Here is a 27,825-nt window from a genome sequence, read left to right on the forward strand (position 1 = left end):
AAAATGAATGACGAAAATACCCCTTATCAACTAGTGAATAAAGCTATATTTTGAAATTGATATAGACACTCCATGCCCTTATTTGAGACAATACGCATTTCAAGCTCTTATTTGAGATAATGAAAACAATTCATGCTTTATTTAAAACAAATTTAACTTCGGACCTTCACTTAAAAAAATGAGAACTTTTCACACTCTAATTTGAAAATTTTCCTGCCATTTGCATCGCTCCTCCCCCAATTTTACGAAACCGAAACAAAGAAAAACTCTAATTTTATCCTCCATCTCTAATTTGAGAAAAAGTTGGAGATAACCTTCTCTAATAAGTTTTCTGAATTGCGAGTGACAAAATTAATGCACAAATTTAAGGGGAGCTGGGGGCCCTGGCCCCCAAGTTCTTAAAATTATACTTAGGCCCCAGTTTTCAGAACAATTTATATTTACATGCATAAACCGTAGCCCCACCAGAATTTTCAAATTCCTTGGCATAAGAACGTTTAGGAAATTTTAATGGGAAAAATACTTGAACATAAGAATTATATGTCGCAATAATGGCGCTTCTAAATTTGAAATATAAGGAATAATATCGAGTAATTATTTCTGGTTTGAGAAATACTTTACCCGTATATAAATGGTATGATTGCATTTTACTATCAACTCTATTGTTATTTTGGTAACATCAGTCATTGAAAAATTACATACACGAGTGACTCACCATTAGAGATTATAAAGGATAAAAATCTAATTTTCCTACTGTCCAAAAAATTTAAAGTATCCAATCAACAAGATTATTAAGGTCATCACAAATCTATCAAAACAAATCTAAATATCCTTTCTATTGTGAACTACTCGGCTGGTGCGCCAAGGTCTTCTGGGCTTTTGAGTTTCCTATCATATAGAGTCTCAGGCCTTTTGATTGAATTCAATCCTCATATAATACACGCAAAAAAAATAAAAATAATAATAAGGCCTGATTCCGAGTTTCCTTGTTTAACGCCACATCAGTAAATTCCGACGCCAAACCGATCACAAGATGACCAATGACATTTTTAAACCGATTACGGGATGACCGAGGACATCTTCCAAAAAAGCAGAGAGACGGTTTCAATTTGCTAACAAAAGATAGGTATCGAACCACCAGAAAATGATGAATCAAAGCAGATCCCCTCCAGAGTCATTGAACTCACATTGTAAAGAGAGAAACATACTCATACACACGAAAAGATGAATGATTCGTCTACAAGTAAATCATCAAAAGCAACGCTAGGTGAATATAAACTAAAGATGTCAAAAATATTCTCACGACATAGGAAAGACGTAGAACTCAAAAACACCTTCCCGATGCAGAATCCTCAATCTTCTTCCTCTCCCTCGTTCTCAGCGATGTTGAAGTACCTAAGCTCATAAACATTGCGATCCTTGTTGGAAGCAATCACCCGAAGCCAATCCCGGACGTTGTGCTTCTTCAAATACTTCTTTGTCAAGTACTTGAGGTACCTGAAAAATTAGACAGTTGAACAAGCAAAAAGCAAGTAAGATGCCTTGAAAGAAAGATACAAGACGTTTCCCCCACATACAAGAAAACAAAAACGGGATGTGAGGCATATTGCCTTTCTTAGTAGATCTCACAGCTTAATCATTCTGGACAGAGTCCCATTACTATCCAAAAACAGTGGAAGTGAAAGAAACAGACCGCATATCACAAATACAAACACATGGGGATTGCAACAAAAGCAGCACAAGAGGGAGTGAAAATATTAAAGGCAACACCGACATTGAGCAAGTTTAGCACAATGGAAAGTGATCAGTGATCTAAACTGCATTACTAAATCCCAACACCATCTCCACACATCGATCAGCATGACTAGCAAGGAAAAACAAAAACTGATCGAACAGTCAAGAACAAAATAAAAGATCAGAGTCAACTTTTTTGTGGGCAAGGCCACATTGTTGGTACATCACATACAAGGAAACAGCAGTATCAAATTTCTATTCCAAAAGACCATTTTTAGCAACTTACTTTCAACAACATGTGACACCCTTCATGTGCCGACCATTTCACAAGACAAATCAATTAAGAAGCCGCTCCATGACTGGATACATGATCCGTAATTGAGAAAATTCGATAGGAGGCAGTTGAAAGCATTGAGCAACCATCCAACCAAAGAAGCCAACTACTACTGCAAAACTCAAATTAAACATCAAGGTATCCAAGACCACCGCCCGATGTCTCCTATTCAAACGATCGGCTTCCATTGATTTCATCTAACCTCCAAAAGCACGAATTCTCATCTTTCAAAACCCGATAAGCAATTCAAGCACATCCAAACAGCCTTATAAACAACAAGATCACTTCGCTTCCGATGTTCCAAGGTACTTGCTCTGACCAGATTATGGATGCAAGACGTGATCCATAGAAGAAAACAGGTCCCCATTCACTCGATGAAGTGAAATATAATGACGTAAATTAAGCTAAAAATGATCTCCAATGATACATCACATCACCTGAAGTCATCCAAATGGTGAGGGTAAAAAAAAAAAAAAAAAGAAGATCACCTCTTGGAGATGTTGGAGTCGGAGGTGACGGTGATCTTGGACTTGTCGCGGGCGACGGAGACGACGTCGCCGAGGGCGCCGGCCTTGCCGTCCACCTTGATGCGCTCCTGGAGGAACTTCTCGAGGGAGGCGATGTCCATGATCTTGTCCTCCACCGGCTTCGCGCAGTCGATCGTGAAGCTCACCCCCTTCTTCTTCCCGGCCTTTGCGGCCCCCCCTGCCACCGCGCTTCCTCCTTTCCTCATCGCTCGCCGGGCGCTAGAGAGCTGAACCTTGTGATTCTAGGGTTTATGGGTGCGCGGCAGAGAAGGGACAGATGAGAAGAAGGGTGGATTAGGGTATGCAGGTTTTTAAGTCGCCCGATGAAGATGCTTGGGCCTGTGGGCTTGAACACTATCATGGCCCAGCTCATGTCTTTTTTTCCATTCTTTTTTTTTATGATAATTCTCATAATTTTTGCTTTAAAAAGCAAAAAAAAAAAAAAAAAAAACTGGCGACAAAACCTTGGAATTTTTCATTAACCAAATTGGATGAAATTAACAGAATTAGTCAATATACTAATTGATTATTTTTTTTATTTAATTATACTTTTTAAAATTTCATAAATCAATTGGATTTTCACGTCAAATGTTAGTTTTCTTGCATGTCAATTGCTAGCGCTCTAAAGTAATTTGAAAAATCAAGCAAATAAAACAATTGAAAAATGAAATTGTTTGGACTACATGAATACATCTATTTTTCACATATATCATTTTCCATTTGAAGAGTTAGTTGTACAATTGATTGGATTTTTCCTTAGTTCAACCATTTTTCTTTTAAGATTTTCAAGGATCCAATAGCTCAAGAACAATGGGGAACTATGAAGTCAGTCAAATAATTTAGAAAATAGCCTGAATATTCCATTAAGTAAGATTAGAAATATCTTCGAAAGTCTACATGTTTATATTATAATAGATATATCACCACATAGATGACGACGAAGAAAAATAAATTTACATTAAATTGCAAAAGTCCGAACTGAAAGAATTGTTCATCACCTTAGATGGATCACAATGATCTTCGTGACCAATTACTCATTTTCCTTGCGAAATAGTTCATAAGCAATCGTTCAATTTCAATTTGCTTGTCGAAAAATCAATTTTCATGCGAAATGTTTCTTTTCTTTTCGAATGACAAAAATCCATATCCATAGAAAAAACCATTTCCTATATTCTAAATTGTACATCATCACGTGCATATTGTCATACTTTCTTGAATTAAATGATCCGTATTTGAAAGTGGACGCAAGAAATTATCTTGAAAATCACTCGCTACCTTTCCCACAAAAAAAAAAAAAAATAATAGACAAAAATTATGAAAGGAAATTAACCTACCAACTCTCAACTAAAATGAACCAAAAATGAAAAAAAAAAAAAAACTGAAAAATGGTGGATCCAAACACATTTTCTCCTTCAAAAGTTCTCTCTTCCTGCTCATCTTAAGGCATCAAATCAGATGACTGAACATACAAATTTGCAGAAACCCTTTACCTGCCATTTGATATCTGGCATGCGGAGAAGAAATAGAAGTACATTGAATGATGTGATTCGGGAACAAATTGCCGCAAGCTCATTCATAGCCATTGTATCTCGGAGGCTCAACCAGAAACAATGTACCTGGGCCACACGGTAATGGCAAAAAGAGCAGAGGAAACAAATATATATCATCCGAATTCGACAAAGACATTTTCTCCTCAACCTAACAAAAATTGTGCTGAACAAATACCTGCCTTCCCACATCTCCCCTGATTCCTACGACGATAAACTGTTTGCTTCTTTTTCTTTCCTTTTTTTTTCACCACCACTTGTAAATCAGAATGGGGCAGGCGGGATATCGAGGGTCATCCCTGCTTGAATCTGGCCCCAGCCAATCAGACGCCAATGCTTCTCGACTCGGCGACTGAGTGCAATTTTCTCGCCCTTGCTAGTGCAGACTGGAGATGTGAGTTGCAGTTTAGCCAAGTCATTCTTCACGGCAACGACTCGAGCCCCCGTCGACATTGACCCAATATTCAACATGAGGATCTCTCCTTTAGCCAGCTTTGAGACCTTTCCCTGCCTCTCCGTGCCCTTTGTCCTCACACCAAGAAGCCGTCGCAGGAGAAAGAAGTTAACCTGCAAAATAGAGGGTAAACATTCAAGCAACAGTTAGCAGCATATATTCAAAACACAAATAACTGTCCTGCAGCTAACTTAGCTCGAGATTTACTTTCAAGGTTTTCATCAATTTTGACAACTCTTACCTCAAGCTCAACGAAGATTTCAGGAAGCGACCCAACCTCCCCAAGAACTTGACCCACCAATCTATCGCCTCGTGTCAAAGTGGGGTCCATGGTGGTCCCAACACCAATAAGGCCTCCAGGCACTGCAAATTGTAGCTCATTTTGCTCAGCATACAATGAAACAATTCTCGAGTATATTGGTGTGCATTTGATATATCCATTCTCATCTTTCACAATAATCCCAGGGCGAACCTCGATCATTTGATTTACCTTCAAAACACCCTGCAATACCCCAAGGCAAAAAAGAACCACAAGATATAAATGCAAAAGTGGTCAGCAACCAAAGATAATCAACCATCTCCCCACAAGGTAAGTCAAATCCCAAAATAAAGCATACCCTTAAGATACTCCCACCGGCCACACCGCCTCTAATCTCATCAACTTCATAGCCAGGCTTGTTCACGTCGAAAGACCGGATTACAATCATATTTGGCGGCGACACAAAATTTCTCTCTGGAATGGGGATCTTTTTGACAATATACTCGCAGACAACGTCAATGTTATACTTCAACTGCGCAGAGATTGGGACAACTGGAGCACCATCAGCGACAGTTCCCTGATAAAGAGGAATTTCAGTGGATCTGATGGAAGCTGGGTACTATATGACCAACTAAACTACACATAAACCACTTACCTGAATGAATTTTTGAATTGCTTCATGCTGGTTGATCGCTACATTTTCCTGAACAAGATCAACTTTATTCTGAAGGATTATAATATGCTGCAGGCGCATAATTTCAACAGCTGCCAAATGCTCAGAAGTCTGGGGCTGGGGACAGCTTTCATTGGCAGCTATAAGAAGTAATGCTCCATCCATGATTGCGGCTCCATTAAGCATAGTAGCCATGAGAATATCGTGGCCCTGAAGATAAATTAAATGTTAAATCATTTGCTGAATGATCTAAATTTTAAATAGAAGATAGACGACTGTGCAAATAAAAGAATGGATTCTGAGGTCTTTCACACAGACTGAAAAATGCTGTTTGGACATGTGACAGTATGCCTTTTGTTTTCTCCTTCCTTTTCCCTTTGTTTTACTTTTGGGTTTGGGATGGTCCTTTATCCAGTCTTGTTATTTTGTTTTTTTCGAGGGGTTGAGCAGGGGTCCAGCAAACCATGATATCTGCTGCAAGAATGGGTTACTAATATAACCTTGTGTCGCCTTTTCCTATCCTTGCCTAATCCCACATTGCATGGCATTTTGTATTTTCAGTCTGTGATCCTTGAAATAGTTCAAGGCCACAATAATGGTGCCATATTGGAAGGAAATGATTTTGAAGAATTCTACTCTTGCAACTGCCTCTTTAGTTTGATACATAGCTAACATTACGTGACAAAAATAACTGCTCCCATGAACCACTTAAAGGGCATTAATATTCTGGATGCATAAAACAAACATAAATAGAAGAAAATAAAGACATTAATGGTGCATTTCTTTTGAGAAAAATGAATGGCTTGAAAAATATTATCCTAATAACGGTTGCTTGTATTGCTTACAAAAATGAATTTAGGAAAAGTATTTTCATTGTCGACGAGAATGTTTCGACATAAATTATCACCAACAATGAAAATATTTTCATTTGAGTAATTATTTCAAGCAATTATTTTTAGGCAAATGATTTCCAAATCATTCATTTTCTGCGAAACTAACGGAGCCTAAGATAAAATAAATGCAGCCTGCAAAAACTCGTCGCATAAGTAATTAATGGACGGATTGATGCAGGATGAGTTGCACTTGAAAATTAATGATGATTATTCATAATTTTCTTTAGATAGCAAAAAGCCAATTGGTTGCCACATTGTCCCTTGTTAAGCTATATTAAGTGCACGTGGCGGAACGAGCAACTTTTCTGTGTTTGGCCTTTTCTATGCTGCATTAAGATACTATGCAGCACTTAGATTTTGGATTCTTCATAACATCAACTTGCTTCTAACGAGTTCAGCAAGTGCCAATAAATTGGAAGGATTGATGAATTTCAGAAACAGTAACCTTAACACATCAGTGAAGACAATATGAAAAGTCAATAGACCAAAGACTATAAATGATGAATTTTACTTTTAAATCATGCTAGACAAGTCTGTTATAGCTCACTCCACAGAACACAACTTATGGACAAGAAACTCAAATACAAAAGCTTGTACCGATCCAATTACGTCAACATCCAGAATAGATAAAATTTCTTACAACTGCCAAAAAGACAATAAGCCCGAATACCTTCAATAATAGCATCTCATGTCTTACTACATAATCACAACTTTAACACGCTTGATGAAAATTATAACGAAATCACACAACATGTCTGAGGAACCTTACCGGACAATCCACAAAGGAAACATGCCTTAACAGCTTCATACGGCAATTCTCAAAACCAAGGACATCACACAGAGGACTATCTTCCTTTCCACTTCCATAGGCCCTGAGAATGATCAATGAACACATCTAAATGGTCAAGTTCCAACTAAATAGTAAGTGCAGAGTTTGAATATTAACCCACTTGTAGCACATAGGGCGTGGACATCGTTCGTCCTCACACTTGTAAATCTTTGCGTTTGCATATCCAAGCTTAATTGTAATGTTACGCTCCAACTCATTCTTAAAACGAACAGTCTGCAAAAAGCCAAGGTGAACCTCCAAAATCCTCCCACATTTCAGAGAAATGAGAAGTATCGGAAATTGAAAAAGAATGCCCCATTCATACGATATATAATACCACGTTCCATATCAAAATAACTACAACTACATGAAAAACCTTTCTCTCTAATAGGGACACAACTGCTGCCTCAGCTGACAGAATCTGAACCAGAGGCATGGCCATTAAAACAGATAAACACGTATAAGTCTGGCTAGCCCTAGCAGCAATTTTTCCTTCGCTCTTCACAAACTATGACCACAATCAATTTTAACCATATAATGCAGATTGACACTAGGTTTTCTCCAAACAGGACATAAAGCCCTGAATGAATTTGGTCACTAATCATTACATCGGCAATCAAAGCTGATATAGGGTAGATTGAAATTCTAGTTTTGAAGACAACATAAACATTGAACTAAATAACAAAGGGAATAGTTACCTGCACACCGGAAATCGCCTTTACAACTGTTGACTTTCCGTGCGCCACATGACCTATAGTGCCTGATAGAGAACAATGTGGATTTAAGTAACTCGCTAACCAAGAGAAATTTTCAGCCCATAATTACAGCAAAAACAAATTTAATAACATTACTGTACGTACAGACCGATATTTATGGTCGCCTGCCGTGAGATTACTTCTGGAGAGAGTGGAGTCAGTTTTGTCACATCTAATTTACTTAAGTCCTGCTCCATCAAACCCTTACGAGACATTTTGGCTCGTTCTGAAAAAACTCCTGTTCAAAGAATGAGAGGACACTAAAACAGTCGACTTCATGAGAGGTAAGACAAACAAACTGCCGATGCATCAAAGAAAGTGGAATGATGATTCAAGGTCTACATAGTTAAAAGGACATACATTCAAACAGATACCATTCAACCAAAGCTTGCCGAATTATATTCTATTGAAGCTCGATAGGTAACTCAAACATGTGAAGATGAATGAGAACAAAAGATATTGGGGAGTATAAGCTTTCATGCTTCACCTTCTTGATCACGTTGGAAACTTGGAATCAGCAGTTCAACAAATTGAGATCGAGCAGATAAAATTTATCAAGCATATCATCTTTGTCAACCATATTACAGACCCTACTGCCATATACATGACGAAATCTCGTATGGATATTAACTGCAAAAGTGGATTTGAAACAAGATTGGCCTCAGAAACAAAATAATAGGGAAACAAGAAGGTTTGATAGATTCATCAATCAAAGTTCACAGAATTGAAACCTTAAAAACGGTACACCCTCAAACAAATTTCACTCAAATGAGATAGTCAATTTAAAGACCCAAATTAAATTTAAAAAAAAAAAAACACCAAAATAACGGTTGAAACAATCGCACCAGCACTATTCAAGATTAATGAACAGAACCGTCAAAGGATAAGAACGCATAATCCACATTATAAGCCAAGATTCCACGATCCCCCACTTCATATTATCGACGTTTGAGCTTCTAACACCAAAAGGCAAATATACCCAATCAAGAAACACTAACACCTCAATCCACACCATCGAAACATCACCCCACGATGCCCAACAAAGTCCCCCAACGAAAGAGAAAAATAAAATCAAGAAAAATAGGCAGAAATGACTCAAAACAAAGAGAAAAGGCATGATATTAAAAGGGGTTGACAATCGGGATTGACTAAGAATCACCTGAGCTTCGGAGTTTAGTAGGCCAAGCCTCTAAAAGAGCGAGCGAGCTAGGGTTTTTGAGTTTTGGTTGTCACTTGTCCAGACAAGCAGAGAAAGAGCACACACATTCCAGAGTTCGACGGACATCAGTCTTACGTTATTTTGGTCGAGTCTAAGGGTTATCATCGTCAAATCATTTGTGTTCTTCTCGGGTCCGGATCGGCCCAAAATCACATGCCCGGGCAAAGTAGTGCGGACGGTCCCTCAAATTGAGTTTAACGTGCTGGCCTATTATAAAAAAAACCCTATAATTTTAGCATTTATTCTAATTATATTAAAAAAATATGTCATAAAAAATCTCAAATTTTTATTTTTATCTCAATTTTACCAGCTTAACACCCAAAAATCGAGAACTTTAGCAATATTTTTGGGTAAAGGTAAGAAGTATATTGAACTATAAAAGCGTAGATAACAAAACAATCCTCCCTTGCACACCACAATGCGTCGCTAAAAGCGCAAGGGTGGGTCAGGTGAAAAAACAAAAGATATCGGGGGCCAAACAATTGGCCAGCAAGCCTATATAAGAGAGGCTGAGAAGGTAGCCGAAGATCGGACAACACCTATACAGAGAACTACCTAGAGATAAAGGCCAAACAGTCGGCCAACCCCCTGAAATAAGCATGGCCAAACCAACAACCAAAAGTCAATAAAAAATTGAAGTGATAATGCCCTAGCTGGCTTGCCTCCTACGATTACAAGGAGAATCCTCTATGTAAGTAAATCTTAGTGCTTTATCCTTAACAACCTTCTGAAGATGTAGCTTAAGAGCAGGCATGTTAATTTTCTTGTTACTGAAGAGAATGTGATTCCGTTCTGTCCATATCATGTGACACAAAGCATCGAAGGAGAATCTTGCAATACATTGATAGAAGTTTTAGAATGAATGTGTCGCATTGACCACCGAAGATTGTCGTGCTAGGTAGAGTTATGCCAAGCCAAATTACATTTGGCAGCCTCAAATAGTGCAAGGGCACCCATAAAGCGGTAGCCAAAGAATAGGTGATCAGTAGAGTCCCAAGAGCATCCGCAGAAGGCACAAACTCCATCCGTATGTCTATGGTAGCTAAGTAAACGTACATGGGTTGGCAGCTTGTTGACGGTAATGAGCCACATATTGAAAGAGTGCCCGGGAGAAACATGTCGATCCCAAATAAATGAGTACCATGGTACAATGTGTCCTCTGTCATGAGTAAGATCCCCAACCAAAGCAATCGAGAAGACTCCTAAGAAATGACCAAGCCAAATAAGAACATCATTACTCTCCGGATAAGTGGTGGAAAAGGTTCCACCTAGGAGTCAATGGTGGCCGTCACCTGGGAAGGGTATTGGGTTGTGGATAGGAAATCCAGCATTGTGGCCTTTCGAGAAATGCCCGAGCAGTATATATCCCTATCGAAGAAAATCTTGTAAAGAGGCCCCTTCGGGTGCCAAGAGTTGAACCAAAAAGAAATGATATTGCCATTATCAACCCGCTAATGGAAAAGATGGTGATAATCCAGGGGAAGATCAAGAATTTGTTTCCGGGTCCAAGAGCAAAAAGTTGGCTTCTTGACAACCCCGAAGTTCTTGTTTTTGAGAAATGTTAAGTGAATCCATTTGCACCACATGGACTTTTTATCCGTAAAAAGTATCCAAATATGTTTGAGCATAGCCACCCTATTATAATTTGAGAGTCTGCGAATACCAAGCCCTCCTTCTTCCTTTAGGAGGCATGTATCATCCCAAGAAACCTTAACACCGCTAGTGCCTAACTCCAGGCATTTCCATAAGACTTGCCTAAGAATCTGCTCAATGCGAAGTAGGACTGATTTTGGAAGTATAAAAATATTTGCCCCGAATACATGGATAGCATGTAGTACCGTTTTAACCAATTGCAATCGTCCAATGAAAGATAGGAACCATTGGGACCATGATTGGGCTCTAGCAATAATAGAGTTAACCAATGTGTTGCAGTCCACCTTACTCAATCTAGCGGTAATTACGGGGACTCCAAGATAATGAACCGGTAGTGATCCTTCTTGAAAACCAAGAGAGGAGAGAAGCTGGCGACGAAGCTCTTCCGAGCCCCCCGAGCAGAAATCTCACTCTTGTTTATATTTGGTTTAAGCCCGGACCATCCAGAGAATTTTTCAAGACCCGCCTTGAGCAAGGAAATAGAGGCATGGTTGGCCTTGGTAAAGATAAGGACATCATTCGCAAAGAAAATGTGGGAAAATCGAGTGGCTTTACATCTCCAATAAAACTTGAAACTGGGTTGGTGGGTTTGAATATTAATAATACCCGTGAAGATCTCCATGACCAGGTAAAAAGATAAGCCGACATAGGATTGCTTTGGCGGATGCCTCTACCACTTGAGAAAAACCTATGGAGCTCCCCATTTATAAAGATAGAGAACTTCGGGGCTTTAACACAAGTCATGATGATGTTGGAGAACAAATCCGGGGAACCAAAGGCATGCAAGACCATATGTAAAGTCCCAATCGACAGTATCGTAGGCCTTTTGAAAATCGACTTTGATAGCACATTTCGGCACAAAAGGATTATGATGAAAATCGCAGAATAGCTCTTGAGCAAGGAGTTTGTTGTCCCCGATGCGTTGACCTTTAACAAAGGCATTTTGAAGCGGGCTGATAAGTGAAGTAAGGATGCAAGAGATCCTATTAGCCATAATCTTTGTGATGCATTTGTAGATGGTGTTGCAACAAGCAATAGGTTTAAAGTCACTCATAGTAGTGGCATTCGGGACCTTAGGCACCAAGGAGATAATGGTAGCATTGGTTTCCCGAAGTAGGCAACCAAGAGCGAAAAAATCCTATATAGCCCGAGTCACCGACCGGCCAATAATATCCCAAGATGCTTTGAAGAAGTCAACGTTAAAACCATCCAGGCCTTGTGCTTTACCAGTGGCAAGGGAAAACATAATGTTGCCAATCTCAAGAGCCGGGACGAGCAGAGATAGATATTGGCACCGATCGTGATCAAGAGGGTGTTCGATAATCGACCTAATATCCTCGACAGTTGGCCGAGTGCTCGAGCATGAGGAAGCAAGCAAATCTTCAAAGTAGGATACTATGTACCATTGAACAAAGGTCGGGTCGGTCAATAAATCTCTAGAACTATCCACAACCGAAAGAATTCTATTGTGATGCTGCCTTTTGTTCACATCATGATGAAAGTACTAGGTGTTGAAATCCCCTTCTTTAAGCCATTGGACTCGCGACTTCTGTTTATAAAAAGCTTCCTCCCGAAGACGTAGAGTAGAAAAAGTTTGCTACCATTCCTTTTCTTGATTGGCCAATCCCTAATTAAAGGTGTCCAAGACAAGTAAGTCTTGGATAGACGCTAGAGTAGCCCTGGCCTCGGATGTGCGAGCCGAGATATCAGAGAAAGAATCCCTGTTGAGATGTTTAAGCCGGCCTTTTAGAATCTTAAGCCTTTTGCAAATATGAAATATGGGAGTCCCATGTATGTCCATCTCCCAAACCCGATTGACCAACGGCAAAAAGGAATGATAGGTCATCCGAAGTTAAAAAACTTAAAAGGTCTGCTTGAAGATAGGAGGAGCCAAAACTTTGATAATCATGGAAGTGTGATCGGAAACCCCATGAGGCAAAAAGCAGGTCTCCGAGAAGGAAAAGTCAATTCTCCATTGAGCATAAATAAGAACCCTATCGATCTTCCTCTATTTGCGAACGACGCCCATAGAGGAGGACCAAGTAAATCGATGGCCAGTGTATCTAAGATCCTCCAACCCTACGGGTATAATGCATTGATCGAAGTCATCAAAAGAAGGGAGCTAAATGTTAGAACTACCAATCCTGTTAGAAAGGTCTCTAATCGCATTAAAATCCCCAACAACCAGGCGGGGGCAACCAGCCATTGCCGCACTACAATGGATAATACTAGCTCACGGATCACGTCTATTAACAAAAGTATGCTCAGCGTATACTACGAAAAACCAGCAGGCTTACCTTTCGGTACCATTCTTGTGAAAATTTTCTTGATTGGCAAATCCAATTGATTTCAACAAATGAATTTAGGTGCAATTTATCTTTTTGGATTTTCTTGATTAAATGAATGCTATGCAACTATATGAAATGAGTAGTGATGATATTGAGAAAATGTATTTTGATGCATATAAAGGAAAGTGAATTCTAACTACATGAGGTGCAATGTGAGAACTAACCTATATGACATGCAAGATGATTTATTTACGTCATGTGGTATAGTAAAAAAAATTGCATGAATGACTTTTGGAAAAATTGAATTTGATGGAACATGAACATGAACTTCGAACTACATGGCATGCAATATGGACTATATTGATGACATAAAAATGCATGAATGACATATAATAATGCATGACGAATTAGACTATGTGAAATGCACATGGAATGTCATAACCCTTTAATGAATTTTCGGTTTTATGATTTTTGGTCCGACAATTAACACAAATTGATTAATCAAAATCCAATTTATATTAAGAGTCATCTTAAGATATAATTTCCGAAAAAATTCATTTAAGGTAAAGATATGATGATTTCTTTTATGATTTTTTTAAATGAAAAAATGAATCAAATAAGAATATAATAAACCTTGAGCATAATACACCTTATAATCCGAATTTTTCCGATGAATTCGCTTCGTACCCGGGAGGTGGGGTCAGAAGGTAATTTATTCACGTCGTATCCCGGGGGTGGGATCCGATAGTGAATTTGTTAATTATGAAATTTGTCGATCCGATCCCAAAGTTGTGGGATAGGTTAGATAATTTCATTGTGCGGATGACGTCGTACTTTGGGGGCGAAGTCAGATAATCATCCATATTGCACATATTCCGAGGGACGAGGCACAGGGGAGCATGTATTATACTCAAGGTAGATTATAAAAATATTTGAATTAGAATAAAGGATAAAAAAGATGATGTTCGGCCAACTAGGAGTAGGTGCCGAATTCTAAAGGAGATAAGCCCCTATCTACAAAGGATTTTATATCTTTTAAACTTAGGAAAGTTATCACTTGAGATTTGAAAGAGTTTTTAGATAATCTCCCGAATTTTAAAGATATGCTCGGAATTTCCGATCGAGGTAAAAATCTTATCCGATATGCTCAAAATTTTCGGATGCACTCAAAATTCGATCACCGGATAACCATGAATATTCTAAATAATGTGCACAATATCTTTATGCCAAGATCAAGTCGATCAAAACATATGCCAAAGATAAACTCAGATGCTTCACTAGTCAAGTGCAATTTAGGACATGACTTGAAACCAAATTTTCTCGAAAAGTCAATCCGCAAGAAAGATCAAGTATCCAACAAGATATACGTGATATCCACCAAGACAACGAACATGCAGCCAAATTCGATTTTGGTAAGCAAAGTCTAATTTTTTCCTCAAATGATCCACAAAATCTCAATCGAATATCACTATCCTTATCTTGTCAAAATTCTCTTTTGTCCGATCAATATTAGAATATGCAAGATAATTCAAATTCAATCAAGATGAACGAGACAAAGTGAAATTCATCCAAACCATGTTTAGATTTTCGGATCTAGCAACATCAAGAATAAAAATCTGAATTTTCATGCACGATTTCAATTTAATGATCTCTTGCAAATCGGACAATGTTCAACGACTAAACTTTAACAAAAATAAAGCACCAAAGCCAGCAATCAATCACATAGATAAAGAATTCTAAGATAGACAAATTGGATTTGTTCGTTACCTAATTCAAAGCTTGAGCCGAAAAATACTGGTGAGCAAATTCTTTGGACTGATCGGCTATGGGATTCATGTGCGCTTAGAGGACCATGGCTAGGTGAATTCGTGACATCCAATTCACACCTCAAATAGCTCCGAACAGCAAAGCAATTGCCCCAAAACTCTAGTAATTAGCCCCGGATCGGGAGCAAGAAATCTACACAAGACAGGAAGTGAAATCTGAAAAAACAACTGCTGTTTTTTGGCACAAACAACAGCTTTTCACCCCCTCTATCGGTGACGTGTAGACTCTTGATAAGCAGAAAAACTACAGCACCAGTTTTCACTCAAAACAACACCGAACAACAATTTTTCTGGACCAAACAGTGATGAAAACCGGTGCTGGTTTGTGGGGACTTCAACAGCACGAACGGGCTACCATGTGCATCGGACAGCCACGCCTTTTGTGGTGGATGATGGAGCGCAAAACAGGAAGCGTCGGGAAAGCGGACAACAGCGAAGATGAGCTTGATGCGTAGCGGATGGTGGTGCACCAGTGGATGAGAATAATGGCTCCGCACGAACTCTTCACTCCCTTTCTCCCTGTTTAATTTCTCACACATGTTTTGAGCTTTGTGAGCAGAAAGTTTTCTCTTTTTTTTTTAACGCCTCCCCCCTTGTGAACGACGCCCACACATATGTATATATAGATAAAGCCTAGGGTTTCGTTCAACTAAAAGGCTAATCTTCAGTATATCTCTTTTGCAATTAATATCCTTATCCTTTATTTTATTGCAATCAAGATTTTAAGGATTATTTTAAATTGGATTGAATAATGCAGACCTCCAAGTCCTACACCTCACGTGCATATAGACATATTATATCCATGGGCTTGGTCAAATTTTAAACAACATGGACTTGGTCTTGTTCAATAAAGCCGAAACTCCTATTTTTGCCTACAATTTTTTGAACACCATGTCCCCACCGCAGGTTTGCCAAATTTCTGATGGTTCTTGATCGATCCGCGGGTCCATTTTAGGTGTGCTTCTGCCGTCGGTCCATATAAGATGCAAAATGTAATGCATGTTAAATTAAATTGAATGTGCTATGCATGAAAAATATTTTTGTGAGAACTAGCTCAATTCTCATTTTATGCTTAAATGAATGATTTTCTAAAAATCAAAATTTAGGTGTCAACACCAACTACTTGCCATTCTTCCTTGGATTGTGAAGGCAATACATTCTCAGCCACAGGAGGTTGTGAAGACATTACGTTCTCAACCGCATGAGATAAAACCAGGGGAACTACCAGTGGGTCCATGTTGGCAGGAGAGCACTTATGGCCAAAGGTGCCACACCCAACGCAAGAGATTGGCTTCCATTTACATTAGACTTTAATTGCTCGGGTAGCACCACTCAAAAACACCTCCACGTAATCACATCGCGGTTGTACTACACTGATCTCCACACATACTTGAGCATAAGAGATTATTTTCATATTTTCCGTTTGGAGATCAACGTAAAGTGGCTTATCGACGGTACTAGCCACCGCACCGATGCCAAGGGCTGACCATATATGACGTCCCGTAACGCCATGCGCAACACGTTCATCTCTATTTATATCTTTTATTATTTATTTGCATGCGGAAGCGTAATAAAAAAAAAAATTCACATCATCATACCCGACACATCTTCGCACAAGTTTTCTAAATACATATGCATCATTTATTTGTACCAATAGTTTACCAAATGTACATAATACTATTTTTATATTACAACATAGCTAGAAACATCACACAATACACAAAAAAAAAAAAAAAAAAACTGTCCTAGGAAGAGTGTTCGGGTCATCTATCTTTGTGTACTACCTCCCCATCGATCCAAAAGTCTACTTGTACATCATCGAACTATACCTAAGGGTCAATCACCTCTCCAATCGAGGGCTTATCGGCAACATATCCTGGAGGACCGCCCAAACCTCTATATTGTCCTACCCAAACATCCTCAAAAACGGTATACCAAGCTATATAACGATGAGGAACCCACTCGGCAAGTTCCACGTCAATCCACATCGTAGTAGTACATTTAACATACATAAAATCTAGATTGGGCACCACCACATCTTCATATGCATACCCTATATGTGCTAGGACTCCAAATAATAGTGGTGGTGGTAAAGCCGTCCTACATATCTAAAAATAATGGGGTGAGCCGATGCCTAGTAAATGAAATCTCTAAATCTAAGGTAGATGATCCTCTTACCGCTCAACCTAGAATTCACAATCGCAAGTATTCAAAGTAATATATGAGTGCATGAACATTCGCTTGATCTTCCATAATGATATTTATAATATTGTGCTTATGATGCAGGCCAATGTCATGCTATGTCACAATGCACAAGTATCACCTAGTGTCTTATTCATACAATCAAATGTGTATATGTGAGCATGCATCATATTTATTACTTCATCTTTTATCCCGAAACTCCCAAGATTTCCCGACACACGGGGCATCTCGACTTTGAGGTATCCTGTAAAATCCCGCCATGGGGTATCCGACACATGGGGCATCTCGACTCCGAGGTATCCTGTAAAATCCGGCCATGGGGTATCCCGACACACGGGGCATCGCCACTTCGCGGCATCCCAAAACACTCCTCGGGGCTTCCTAACACACGAGATATCGCAACTCCGGGGCATCATCACCACCATCACATGGACGACGGAACACAATCTTTTACATGCAAAGTTCATGCTCATGAAATATTCATTACAACATCATTCATTTTTTTTCCTCAAGTCATCGTCCAAGCAGCAGTATTCTGATTCATACATCATACATATATTTTCATGCCTCAAAGAACACTATGATGAATGCAAATTTTTGAAATATTCTTATTATTATAAATATTTTAGCTCCAAGATCAGCAACATCAAAAGTAGAATTAGTAACAGTAATAATCATAAGGATAAGTAAGTTCATGAAATCATCAACTTTACGATTTTTCTTTTATATATAATTATATTATATTTATTATGGCATTATATTATATAAAAATCCATGGTCTGTCAAAGCTATTGACCATCTATCAACCTACAAAATTTGGTGACTTTATTTTGTCGATTTTTTTAATGATAATTTTCACATTGCTTCCAATAGCCTCCATTTCAACAAAAAAATCTAATAGCTACTCACTTTTCATTCTTTTCATCCAACATATTACCGATTCTCATAGAAAAAATGATCAAGCTTATCATTTACAAAGTGACACCAATTAAAACACCACAATCAGTACAAGAGTTTCACCTATCAATTTCCTTTGTCTCTTTCATACTTATCACCAAACTTGATTAAAATTAGCAATCAACCAAGTCAAAAGCACTAAATAGATCATTTTAACTTAGCGCTTAGAGTTTTCACTTACCTCGAAAATATTTGTCAACGTAACACCTTTAAATAAGTAAAATTGAGTGTTAATGACACTTAATTTATAAACGACAGAAAAATTGGTACGAGGTAGTGAAAATAAATGGCTTACCTCGTCCGACTTGAAGAATTTTGATAGAGAGTAAGGTGTGGAGGACCTTCACTTTCACTCTTTATCTTAAAGCAAAAGTTGGAGAGAGAAAGACTTGGAGTTGAGGTCAATGTAGTGGGGCCTTACGGTCCCTTAATTGCTCCACCGATCGATTTATATAGGGGTGAAAAGGTGTAGTAATGATTAACTTTAACTAGCGTTAACATAGTAATAGTCATGGAGTTAAAGTTATAATTACTCCATATGGTTCTATCTTAATAACTAGGGCAAATGTGTCTAGGTATTATTGGCCAGGAGCAATGAATTTTGGGAGAAGCCCTCTCCTTCTGTCAAGTAGTGAATGAATCATTACTAGCATTAATGGCTAGCTAATGATGAGGGTGATGATGTAATACAAGATAATGCAATAGCCTTGACCTCATCATGAGTAAAAATGAGTGATGAAGAATGATCGACGTGGTGAGAGAGATAGAGGTAATCATTGGCTCATCTCTAAGTTTCTCATTCGGTAACTTTTCTAAAAAGAATGGCTATTAGACAATTTTAGAAGCAATTCGGCAACTACTTGCCGATTCTTGGAAAAACAATAATCCAAAAAGTTAACTAATATGCTGAAAATTATCTGCTATCATAAAACGTCATATTTCTAACGACCGTGATTTTTAGAAATCCCTTTTATTTAATATGTAAAAATTTCGAATGTTACAACTTTTCCCTCTTAGGAAATTTCATCTTTGAAATTTAAAATTACCTGCTCACTCAAAAAGTTGTGGATACTTGCGCCTCATGTTGTCGTCACTTTCCCATGTTGCTTCTTTCATGTCGTGATGTTACCACGGGATCTTGACTAAAGGAATGGTATTATTTCTAAGGACTTGTTCCCTTCGGTCCAAAATCTATACCGGTTTCTCCACGTAAGTTATCCTTTTATCAACTTTGATCGTCTCGAAATCCTGTACATGCGTAGGATCCGGTTTGTACTTTCTCAACATCGACACATGAAAGACATTATGAACGTTGGACAATCTTGGTGGCAATGCTGATTGATAAGCCAAATCACCGATCTTCTCAAGAACTTAAAAGGCTCTAATAAATCTTGGACTTAAGTTGCATTTCTTTCCAAATTGCAAAACACCCTTCATTGGTGATACCTTAAGAAATACGTGATCACCAACGTTAAATTCCAGTGGCCTTCTACGTTTGTTAACATAACTCTTCTGATGACTTTGTGCGGTTCTAAGTCAATCATGAATCACTTTTCTTGCGTTCGATGTGATCCGAACTCACTCCGGTCCCGCAAGTTTTCTTTCTCCCACTTTGTTCCAATAAATATGAGTCCTGCAAGCTCTTCCATGCAATGCTTTAAAAGAAGCCATGCCAATGCTTTGTTGGAAGTCGTTGTTGTACGCAAACTCCACCAAATGCAGGTGATAATCCCAGCTACCTTTGAAGTCGATTATGCATGCTCGCAACATATCCTCCAATGTCCGTATGGTTCTTTTTTATTGACCATCGGTTTGAGGATGGAAAGCAGTGCTATACTGAAGTTTAGTTCCCAATGCAGCTTGGAGACTACGCCAAAAATTCGCGGTGAATCGTGGATCTCGATCAGATGTGATGGTTACCGGAACTCCATGCAATCAAATTATTTACTGATTATACAACTCCACATACTTTTCTAATGTATAATCTACTTGTACAGCAAGAAAATGAGCAAATTTAGTCAAACGATCTACTATTACCCAAATTGAATCGTGACTTTTTGGTGTTCTTGACAATCCTTGTACAAAATCCATTGTTACATGCTCCTACTTCCATTCGGGTATCTCTAATGGCTTTAACATTCTGCCCAACCGATGTTCAACTTTTACTTGTTGACACATCAAACATCTAGAGACATGTTTGGCAATATCAACTTTCATGTCATTCCCACCAATAGTGTTGGCGAAGATTTTGATACATTTTCGTACTTCCTAGATAAACACTATAATTGCTCCGGTGGGCTTCTGACAAGATTTCATTCATCAATTCAACGTCATTAGGCATACAAAGACACCCATGGAATCTTAGAATTCCATTTTATGACACCCGAAAGTCGGGCCTTTTTTCTTCTAATGTCTCTTCTAGGATTTTTGAAATTTTCGAGTCCGTTTGTTGTATAGTCTTGATCCTTTGCACAATCTCCGGTTCAATTCTAAGAGTAGCTAGTATACTTGAAAGGCTACTCATGTCAAATCTAAACTCTAAATCTTGAGCCTCCTCAAGTAACGTTCACTCTTTGACCATCATATGTGCAATCATTTGAGTAGACTTCCGAATGAGAGCATCCGCGACTTTGTTCGCTTTTCCTGGATGATACAAAATCTCACAGTCATAGTTCTTCAATAATTCCATTCAATGCCTCTGTCTCACATTCAATTCCTTCTAGGAGAACAAATATTTCAAACTCTTATGGTCGTATAGATCTCAAATTTTTTCCCATACAAATAATGCCTCCATTTCTTCAATGTAAACACAATTGCAGTAAGCTCTAGATCATGGGTTAGATAATTCAACTCATATGGCTTTAACTTTCTTGACGCATATACAACAACCCTTCCATGTTGCATTAAGACGCAACCAAGTTCCTTATGAGATGCGTCACTATAAATTAACAAACCTCAAGATCCCGAGGGTGTCATTAAAATTGGCCCCATAGTCGGCCTTCTTTTTGGTTCCGGGAAACTTCGCTCGCATTTATCTGTCCATTCAAACTTCACATCTTTCCTTGTCAAGCGAGTCAATGGGGCGGTAAGGCACGAGAATCCTTCTACGAATCTCCGATAATATCCCGTTAATCCTAAGAAACTTTGAATTTCCGTCACCATTATTGGTCTCGGCCAATTTATTAGTGATTTGACTTTTGCGGGATCAACATATATTCCTTCACCTGTTACCACGTGGCCTAAGAATACCACATGATCCAACCAGAACTCATACTTGTTAAACTTAGCATACAATTTGTGTTCACGAAGCTTTTGAAGTACGAGTCTTAAATGTTGTTCATGATCATCCTTGCTTTTTGAGTATACCAAAATATCATCGATAAACACATTCTCAAAATGATCCAAGAACGGCTTAAATATTATATTCATCAAATCCATGAACGCGGCTGGTGTGTTGGTCAAACCAAAAGGCATGACTAAAAACTTGTATTGACCATATCGAGTTTGAAAAGCCATTTTAGGAATATCTTCCTTCTTAATCCGCAATTAATGATATTCGGATCTTAAACCAATCTTAGAAAACAAAGACGCTCCTTGAAGTTGATTAAACAAATCATCGATCTTGGGCAACGGGTATTTATTCTTGATTGTCACTTGGTTTAGTTGCCTGTAGTTGATACAAAGACATAACGATCCATTCTTCTTTTTCACAAACAATACCGGTGCACCCCAAGGTGATGCACTTGGTCGAATAAAACCTTTATCAAGTAATTTCTGCAGTTGCACTTTTAACTCTTTTAGCTCCGTTAATAGCTTTGGAAATAGGTTCTGTTCCGGGAGCTAATTTAATTACGAATTCAACTTCATGCTCCGGTGGCAATCCAGGTAATTCTTCTAGGAAGACGTCGAGAAATTCTTGAACTATAGGATTTCTTCAAGCTTTACTTCTTCCTTTGATTGGTCCGCTACAATTGCTAAGTAACCTTGGCAACTATCATCAAGAAGATGATTTGCCTCGAGTGCAGAAATTAGTGACATTGAAGGATTTGATCCATTTCCGAAGAATTCAAAACTAGGGTGATCGGGGGGATTAAACTAGATTTTCTTTTGATAACAATCCACATTGGCTCATTGCTTATGAAGCCAATCCATTCCTAGAATGACGTCAAAGTCGTACATAGATAGTACAACAAATCTGCCATTTGCACTTATCCACCAGTAGTGACTTTACAACCCTTACATATCAGAGTGGATAAAATTGTGTGCTTTAACGGCGTTGAAACACTAAGAGATACTTCAAGCTACTTACGTTTTACTTCGATCGGTTGTATGAATCGCGCAGATAAAAATGAATGCATGGCACCCGTGTCAAACAATGCATAAGCATTATTGTCGCAGATTGAGATGATACCTGCTATGACGATCTTTGAAGCCTCGGCTTCTTCCTGCGTGACCGCATAAACTTGACCTTGAGCTGATGGCCTTTGGAAATTCCCTTGCTGTGGGGATCCATTTTGCTGCTATTACGGTTGTCCCATTTGCTGTTGCTACGCCATCATAGGACATTTTCTGATCATATGGCCTCACTGTCCACATCCAAAGCAAGCTTCGATTCCGACTAAGCACGGTATATTCCCATGTTGTTTTTCGCAAGTACGACAAATATTTTTTTCATACCGCATTTGAACTCCTTGTTGATTTTTTCCCGCGAATCCAAATCCTCCAACATTGTTCCTTTTATTCGGAAGAAGCGGTTACTTTCCCATTTGAATGGGCCTTTTATCACAATGAAAGTTAGACCGAAAGCCTTGAGGATTAGGCTTTGCTTGAAGATTTGTTGTTCCCGCTACCTCTGCCAAATCTTTCTCCACAAGTTGAGCATGCTCATACAGCTCATTATAATCCCTCGGGTTTAAAGGCACCAGTCTGCTCCTTATATATGGCCTTAGACCATCCCGAAATCTCTTAGCTTTGTCTTCCTTGTCTTCCACCAACTTTGGAGAAAATCTTGACAACGCTGCAAACTTTGCTTCGTACTGGTCTACCGTTAATTCATTTTATTTTAGCTGCATGAATTCCATCACCTTTTTATCTTGAGCACAATTCGAGAAATACTTCCCAAAAAATGCCTTGATAAAACCATCATAAGTTACTGTAGCATTAGTTAGGAACATTGTCCCTTTATATGCCCTCCACCGGTGATCGGCGTTTCCTTGAAGTTGGAACTTAGAAAGAGCTATCTTATCCTCATCATTGCATTCCAATAAAGCAAAAATCTTCTCCATTCCGTCAATCCGTGACTCTACTTCTTCGGGATTCCCTACTCCAGAAAATCTGGTTTCAGCTTCAAAAATTGCTTGATCGGACCTTGCAAATGGCGCCCGCCATTCCCTGAATTAGAGGCAGCTTGCTGAAGTGCTCGCCTTTTCATCGGGGCCGAGGATTCGACTCTGAATTTCCACCCGAGCTCATTTTTCCTTATAAAAACTACAATTATCACTTAATTTAGTATATATTTAATAAGCAACAAATGTTACTTGCATCACACAATCAAAACAAGCACATGCATTTAGTGTCTTCATTTAATGTCTTATACACGCGTGATCTACCTTATTACTCCAACTCCTAAGCACACCGTATTACTCCATGGATAAATCGGCTCGATACCAAATAAGTCAGTAACATCCCGTAACGTCACGCGTTACATGTGTTATCTCTATTTACATGTTTTATTATTTATTTACATGCGGAAGCATAATAAAAAAAATTCACATCATCATTCCCGATACATCTTCGTACAAGTTTACTAAATACATATGCATCATTTATTTATACTAGTAGTTTACCAAATGTACATAATACTATTTTTATATTACAACATGGCTAGTAACGTCATACCACACACAAAAATAAAGTCTTGAGAAGAGGGTTCGGGTCATCTATCTCTGTGTACTACCTCCCCATAGATCCAAAAGTTCGTTTGTACATCATCAAACTGTACCTAAGGGTCAATCACCTCTCCGATCGAGGGCTTATCGGCAACATATCCTAGAGGACTGTCGAAACCTCTATATGGTCCCACCTAAACATCCTCAGAAATGGTATACCAAGCTATATACCGATGAGGAACCCACTTGGCAAGTCCCACATGAACCCACACCGTAGTAGTATATTTAACATATATAAAATCTAGATTGGGCACCACCACATCTTCATATGCATACCCTATATGCGCTGGGACTCCAAATAATGGTGGCGGTGGTAAAGCCATCCTACATATATGAAAAATAATGGGGTGAACCGAAGCCCAATAAATAAAATTTCTAAGTCTAAGGTAGATGATCCTTTTAGCACTCAACCTAGAATTCAAAATTGCAAGCATTCAAAGTAATATATAAGTGCATGAACATTTGTATGATCTTCCATAATGAAATTTATAATATTGTGTATATGATATAGGCCAATGTCGGGTTATGTTACAATGCACCAGTATCACATTGTTTCTTATTCATACAATCAAATGTATATACGAGAGCATGCATCATATTTATTACTTTATCTTTCATCCCAAAACTCCGGGGCTTCCCGACACATGGGGTATCACCATTCCGCGTCATCTCAAACACTCCTCGAGGCTTCCCCACACATAGAGCATTGTAACTCCGTGGCACTGTCGCCACTATCACCCGAACGACGAAACATAATCTTTTACATGCAAAGTTTGTGCTCATGAAATATTCATTACAACATCATTCATTTTTTTTCCTCAAGTCATCGTCCAAGCAGAAGTATTCTGAATCATACATCATACATATCTTTTCATGCCTCAAAAAATACTATGATGAATGCAAATTTTCGAAATATTCTTATTATTATAAATATTTCATCTCCAAAATCAGCAACACCAAAAGCAAAATTAGTAATAATAATAATCATAACGATCAGTAAGTTCATGAAATCATCAACTTCACAAATTTTCTTTTATATATAATTACATTATATTTATTATAGCATTTTATTATATAAAAATTCATGGTCTGTCAAAGCTGTTAACCATCGGTCAACCTACATGTGATGTCTCGAAATTTTGACGTCCGCAAGATAATTGGATTTAGTGAATTTTAATCATGAATTCTAGCCCGAAAAATAAAGTTGGATTTTTGAGGATTTAAGAGATAATAATTAAATTATTGTGAGACGTCGGTCAGAGAAAGTCAAGTCCGAGTAGTCGAGCCGTCAGATCGTAATGCCGAAAATCTTCATGCCCAAACCTAGCCTTGACCGCGCCCTAAATGCGAAAATCTTAATTTTGTCCTCAATCGGTTGAGCTAAATGACTAACCGAAACCCATTTGTCAAATTACCGAAACGTCCCTAGATATTATACACTACGGGATGAAAATTTGAAGTGGTGATTTGAAATGTGTAGGCCCCATTGTCTTGTCACCTGGCTCCCCCATTATTTCACACTTTCTCTCCCCTTTATTTTTATTTTTTTCTTCTTCTCTCTCTTCTCACCTCTCTCTCTCCTCTCCTTCCCCCGTATTCTTAATGACAACCCCCTTCCTCCTCCTCCCTTCTTGCTTCGGCCGGCCACTTCTACCATCCCTCTATCGCCGGTCGTTTAGTCGCTACCGATCTCTCTCGGCCGCCCCCTGTTGACCCGTGAACCGCCGAGACTCGAGAACCCCTCTCTGTTTGTGAGACCAGTGAGCCAAGCACCCGAGCTCGGCCGGACCCAAATCCGCCGAGTCGTCCAGCTGCCGTCACGCTATCGCCCGCCCGTGAGTAGCCGGAGTTGCCGGCCACTATCCAGCCGTCGGCCACCAAGAAACCCCGGCTCGAGATCCTATGCCCGTGAACCTTACTCGGGCTTGAAACCTTCAAACCGGCTCGACCAAACCCGAATCAACCCTTGTAGTTGCTATGAGCCACTCGCGCCTGTGCGTTATCATGGTCGTCGCCGAACCGTAGTTTAGATTATGAGTTAACCCTAAACTCTAATTAGGAAGTTAATTGCATTTAGGGGGTAGTTAATTAGTGTTAACGACGGCTTAGTTAAATTAATTGTAGTCGGGTTAGATTAGTGACTATGGTTAGGTTAAATTAATCATAGCTAGATTAAAGTAATCGTAGTTACTTTAATTTAACCATGGTTACTTTATATAAGTCATGGTTAGATTAAATTAATCATAATTACTTTAATTTAACTATAGTTACTTTAATTTAACCGTAATTGCTTTTAGATAACCATAGTTACTTTAAGTAATCGTAGTCAAATTAATTGTTTGAAGTTGGATTAATTAATTATTGTGGTGCTAATTGACTGCGGTTGGGTAAATTAACCGAGATGAGTTGATTGATTAAGGTCGGGCCAATTAATTAAGTTGAACTTAATTAATTATAATGACTTTAATTAATTACAATTATTCTAATTATCCTGAGTGATTTTAATTAATTATTATTGATTGATTATTGTTAGGTGATTGTTTGATAATTATTGGGTGCATTGATTGTTGAGAATTTTATAATTAAGACGAATAATCACCCCGTATAAGATGCAAAGTCTAGTAGATAAAGCGTGCATTCATATAACTACGTGAGGAGTCAAATTGAATATTTGAATCTGAAAATAGCCTTAGGCCTAGTTTTTAAGCATGATCGCGTGAGTAGTGGACTAAATACAAAGATAAAAATTAATTGGTTGCCTGGTGTGCTTGTATGGTCATATGATGGATACTTGATATGTTTGTGCCGTGTCAATCGATAATATACGACTTATTGGATGCACCACAGGCCGTGTCGTCGGGCTGGTTGGATGCCGATCCCAACTTGTGATGAACCGACGCTCCCTATAAAAATGTTCGTTATGTCCGTGCCGTGTCGACCGGAATCACACGGCTTAATTATTGTCATTGCCGAAGTAATGGAATGATGCCCGATTTTGCTAAAAGAGCACTAACTGTCTAATGCGCCGAGCACTAAGCATTTAGTGTTCCGGGCCGATTGAGCTTTAATAATCGGAACACTTGTGGTATACTGTATATGCAAGCTGTAATGAGTATTTCGCTTGCATACCTTAGTTTGTATGACTATTGAGTTGTGTCGAGTATTGTATATGTATGAACTAAGGTGGAATAAGCTTGCGTGTGAATGATGCTATACTATTGGGTTGTGCCTGTTCTCGTGATAGCTGGAGCGTTGCGTAGATTGCACGCTATTGATATACTATCGATGTTGTATTGCATGTTTAGGTCGTCCCGAATGAATCGGCGCCCTACTTGGACTTAGGTGTTGACTCACGGAGATTTTATATCTCACTCATTGTTATTAACCATTTTTCAAGTCCTTAGCTTTGGAGTAGCGACATACTAGATCCGAGTGGAGGACGTTGATGTTGGTCTCTTTTTAGAGTAACTTGGAGTAGTGTTAACCCCGACCCCGACTTGGTAACTTTTATTTGGTCGTATGAAGTGGCCATGAGGTAGGCTTAGTGTGTATACGTATTTTCCAGTGTTAGCGGTAACTAATAAAAATAGTCTTTGTTGAGATGTAATGTCGCCCATCGCTTTACTATCCCTACTATTTGATTTGATGTTTGGGAATAGTACGTTCTGCATATGCCTAGTAAAAAGATAAGAATAATGGGTCGAATAATGGGTCGATGACGTGCCTG

At 38.7% G+C, this 27,825-nt stretch overlaps 2 protein-coding genes across 5 annotated transcripts; both read right to left on the bottom strand.

The window, feature by feature from the left end:
- Window positions 1–1,145: 1,145 nt before the first annotated feature.
- Window positions 1,146–21,410, bottom strand: LOC115727785 (60S ribosomal protein L22-2-like). Its single transcript, XM_030658069.2, has 3 exons — window positions 21,403–21,410; window positions 2,557–2,814; window positions 1,146–1,497 (listed from the first exon to the last, which is right to left on the bottom strand). Exons 2-3 carry the CDS (start codon window positions 2,799–2,801, stop codon window positions 1,353–1,355), a joined length of 390 nt encoding a protein of 129 aa, XP_030513929.1. The 5' UTR covers window positions 2,802–2,814; window positions 21,403–21,410; the 3' UTR covers window positions 1,146–1,352.
- On the bottom strand, window positions 4,147–9,306 carry LOC115727784 (eukaryotic translation initiation factor 2 subunit gamma-like). 4 transcript variants are annotated; one of them, XM_048280588.1, is made up of 10 exons: window positions 9,165–9,264; window positions 8,486–8,635; window positions 8,115–8,245; window positions 7,949–8,010; window positions 7,372–7,484; window positions 7,191–7,293; window positions 5,511–5,738; window positions 5,214–5,432; window positions 4,838–5,098; window positions 4,147–4,709 (listed from the first exon to the last, which is right to left on the bottom strand). In XM_048280588.1, exons 3-10 carry the CDS (start codon window positions 8,218–8,220, stop codon window positions 4,407–4,409), a joined length of 1,395 nt encoding a protein of 464 aa, XP_048136545.1. In that variant the 5' UTR covers window positions 8,221–8,245; window positions 8,486–8,635; window positions 9,165–9,264; the 3' UTR covers window positions 4,147–4,406. The 4 variants fall into 4 exon arrangements, with proteins under 4 accessions (XP_048136545.1, XP_030513927.1, XP_048136543.1 ...); XM_030658067.2 differs by lacking the exon at window positions 8,486–8,635 and having other exon boundaries at window positions 8,115–8,243; window positions 9,165–9,306; XM_048280586.1 differs by lacking the exon at window positions 8,486–8,635 and having other exon boundaries at window positions 8,115–8,263; window positions 9,165–9,287.
- Window positions 21,411–27,825: the final 6,415 nt, after the last annotated feature.

Source organism: Rhodamnia argentea, chromosome 6, assembly GCF_020921035.1.
Source record: "Rhodamnia argentea isolate NSW1041297 chromosome 6, ASM2092103v1, whole genome shotgun sequence".
In the NCBI taxonomy this organism is placed as follows: domain Eukaryota; kingdom Viridiplantae; phylum Streptophyta; class Magnoliopsida; order Myrtales; family Myrtaceae; genus Rhodamnia; species Rhodamnia argentea.

Excerpts from the sequence above, each read along its gene's own strand:
- LOC115727784 (XM_030658067.2), bottom strand. The coding sequence starts at position 8,220 with ATGTCTCGTAAGGGTTTGATGGAGCAGGACTTAAGTAAATTAGATGTG. Across the intron at positions 7,294-7,371 it reads CCACGCCCTATGTGCTACAA|GGCCTATGGAAGTGGAAAGG; the intron begins GTGGGTTAATAT and ends GATCATTCTCAG. Across the intron at positions 5,739-7,190 it reads TTTCCTTTGTGGATTGTCCG|GGCCACGATATTCTCATGGC; the intron begins GTAAGGTTCCTC and ends ATTTATCTTCAG.
- LOC115727785 (XM_030658069.2), bottom strand. The coding sequence starts at position 2,801 with ATGAGGAAAGGAGGAAGCGCGGTGGCAGGGGGGGCCGCAAAGGCCGGG. Across the intron at positions 1,498-2,556 it reads GACTCCAACATCTCCAAGAG|GTACCTCAAGTACTTGACAA; the intron begins GTGATCTTCTTT and ends CTAATTTTTCAG.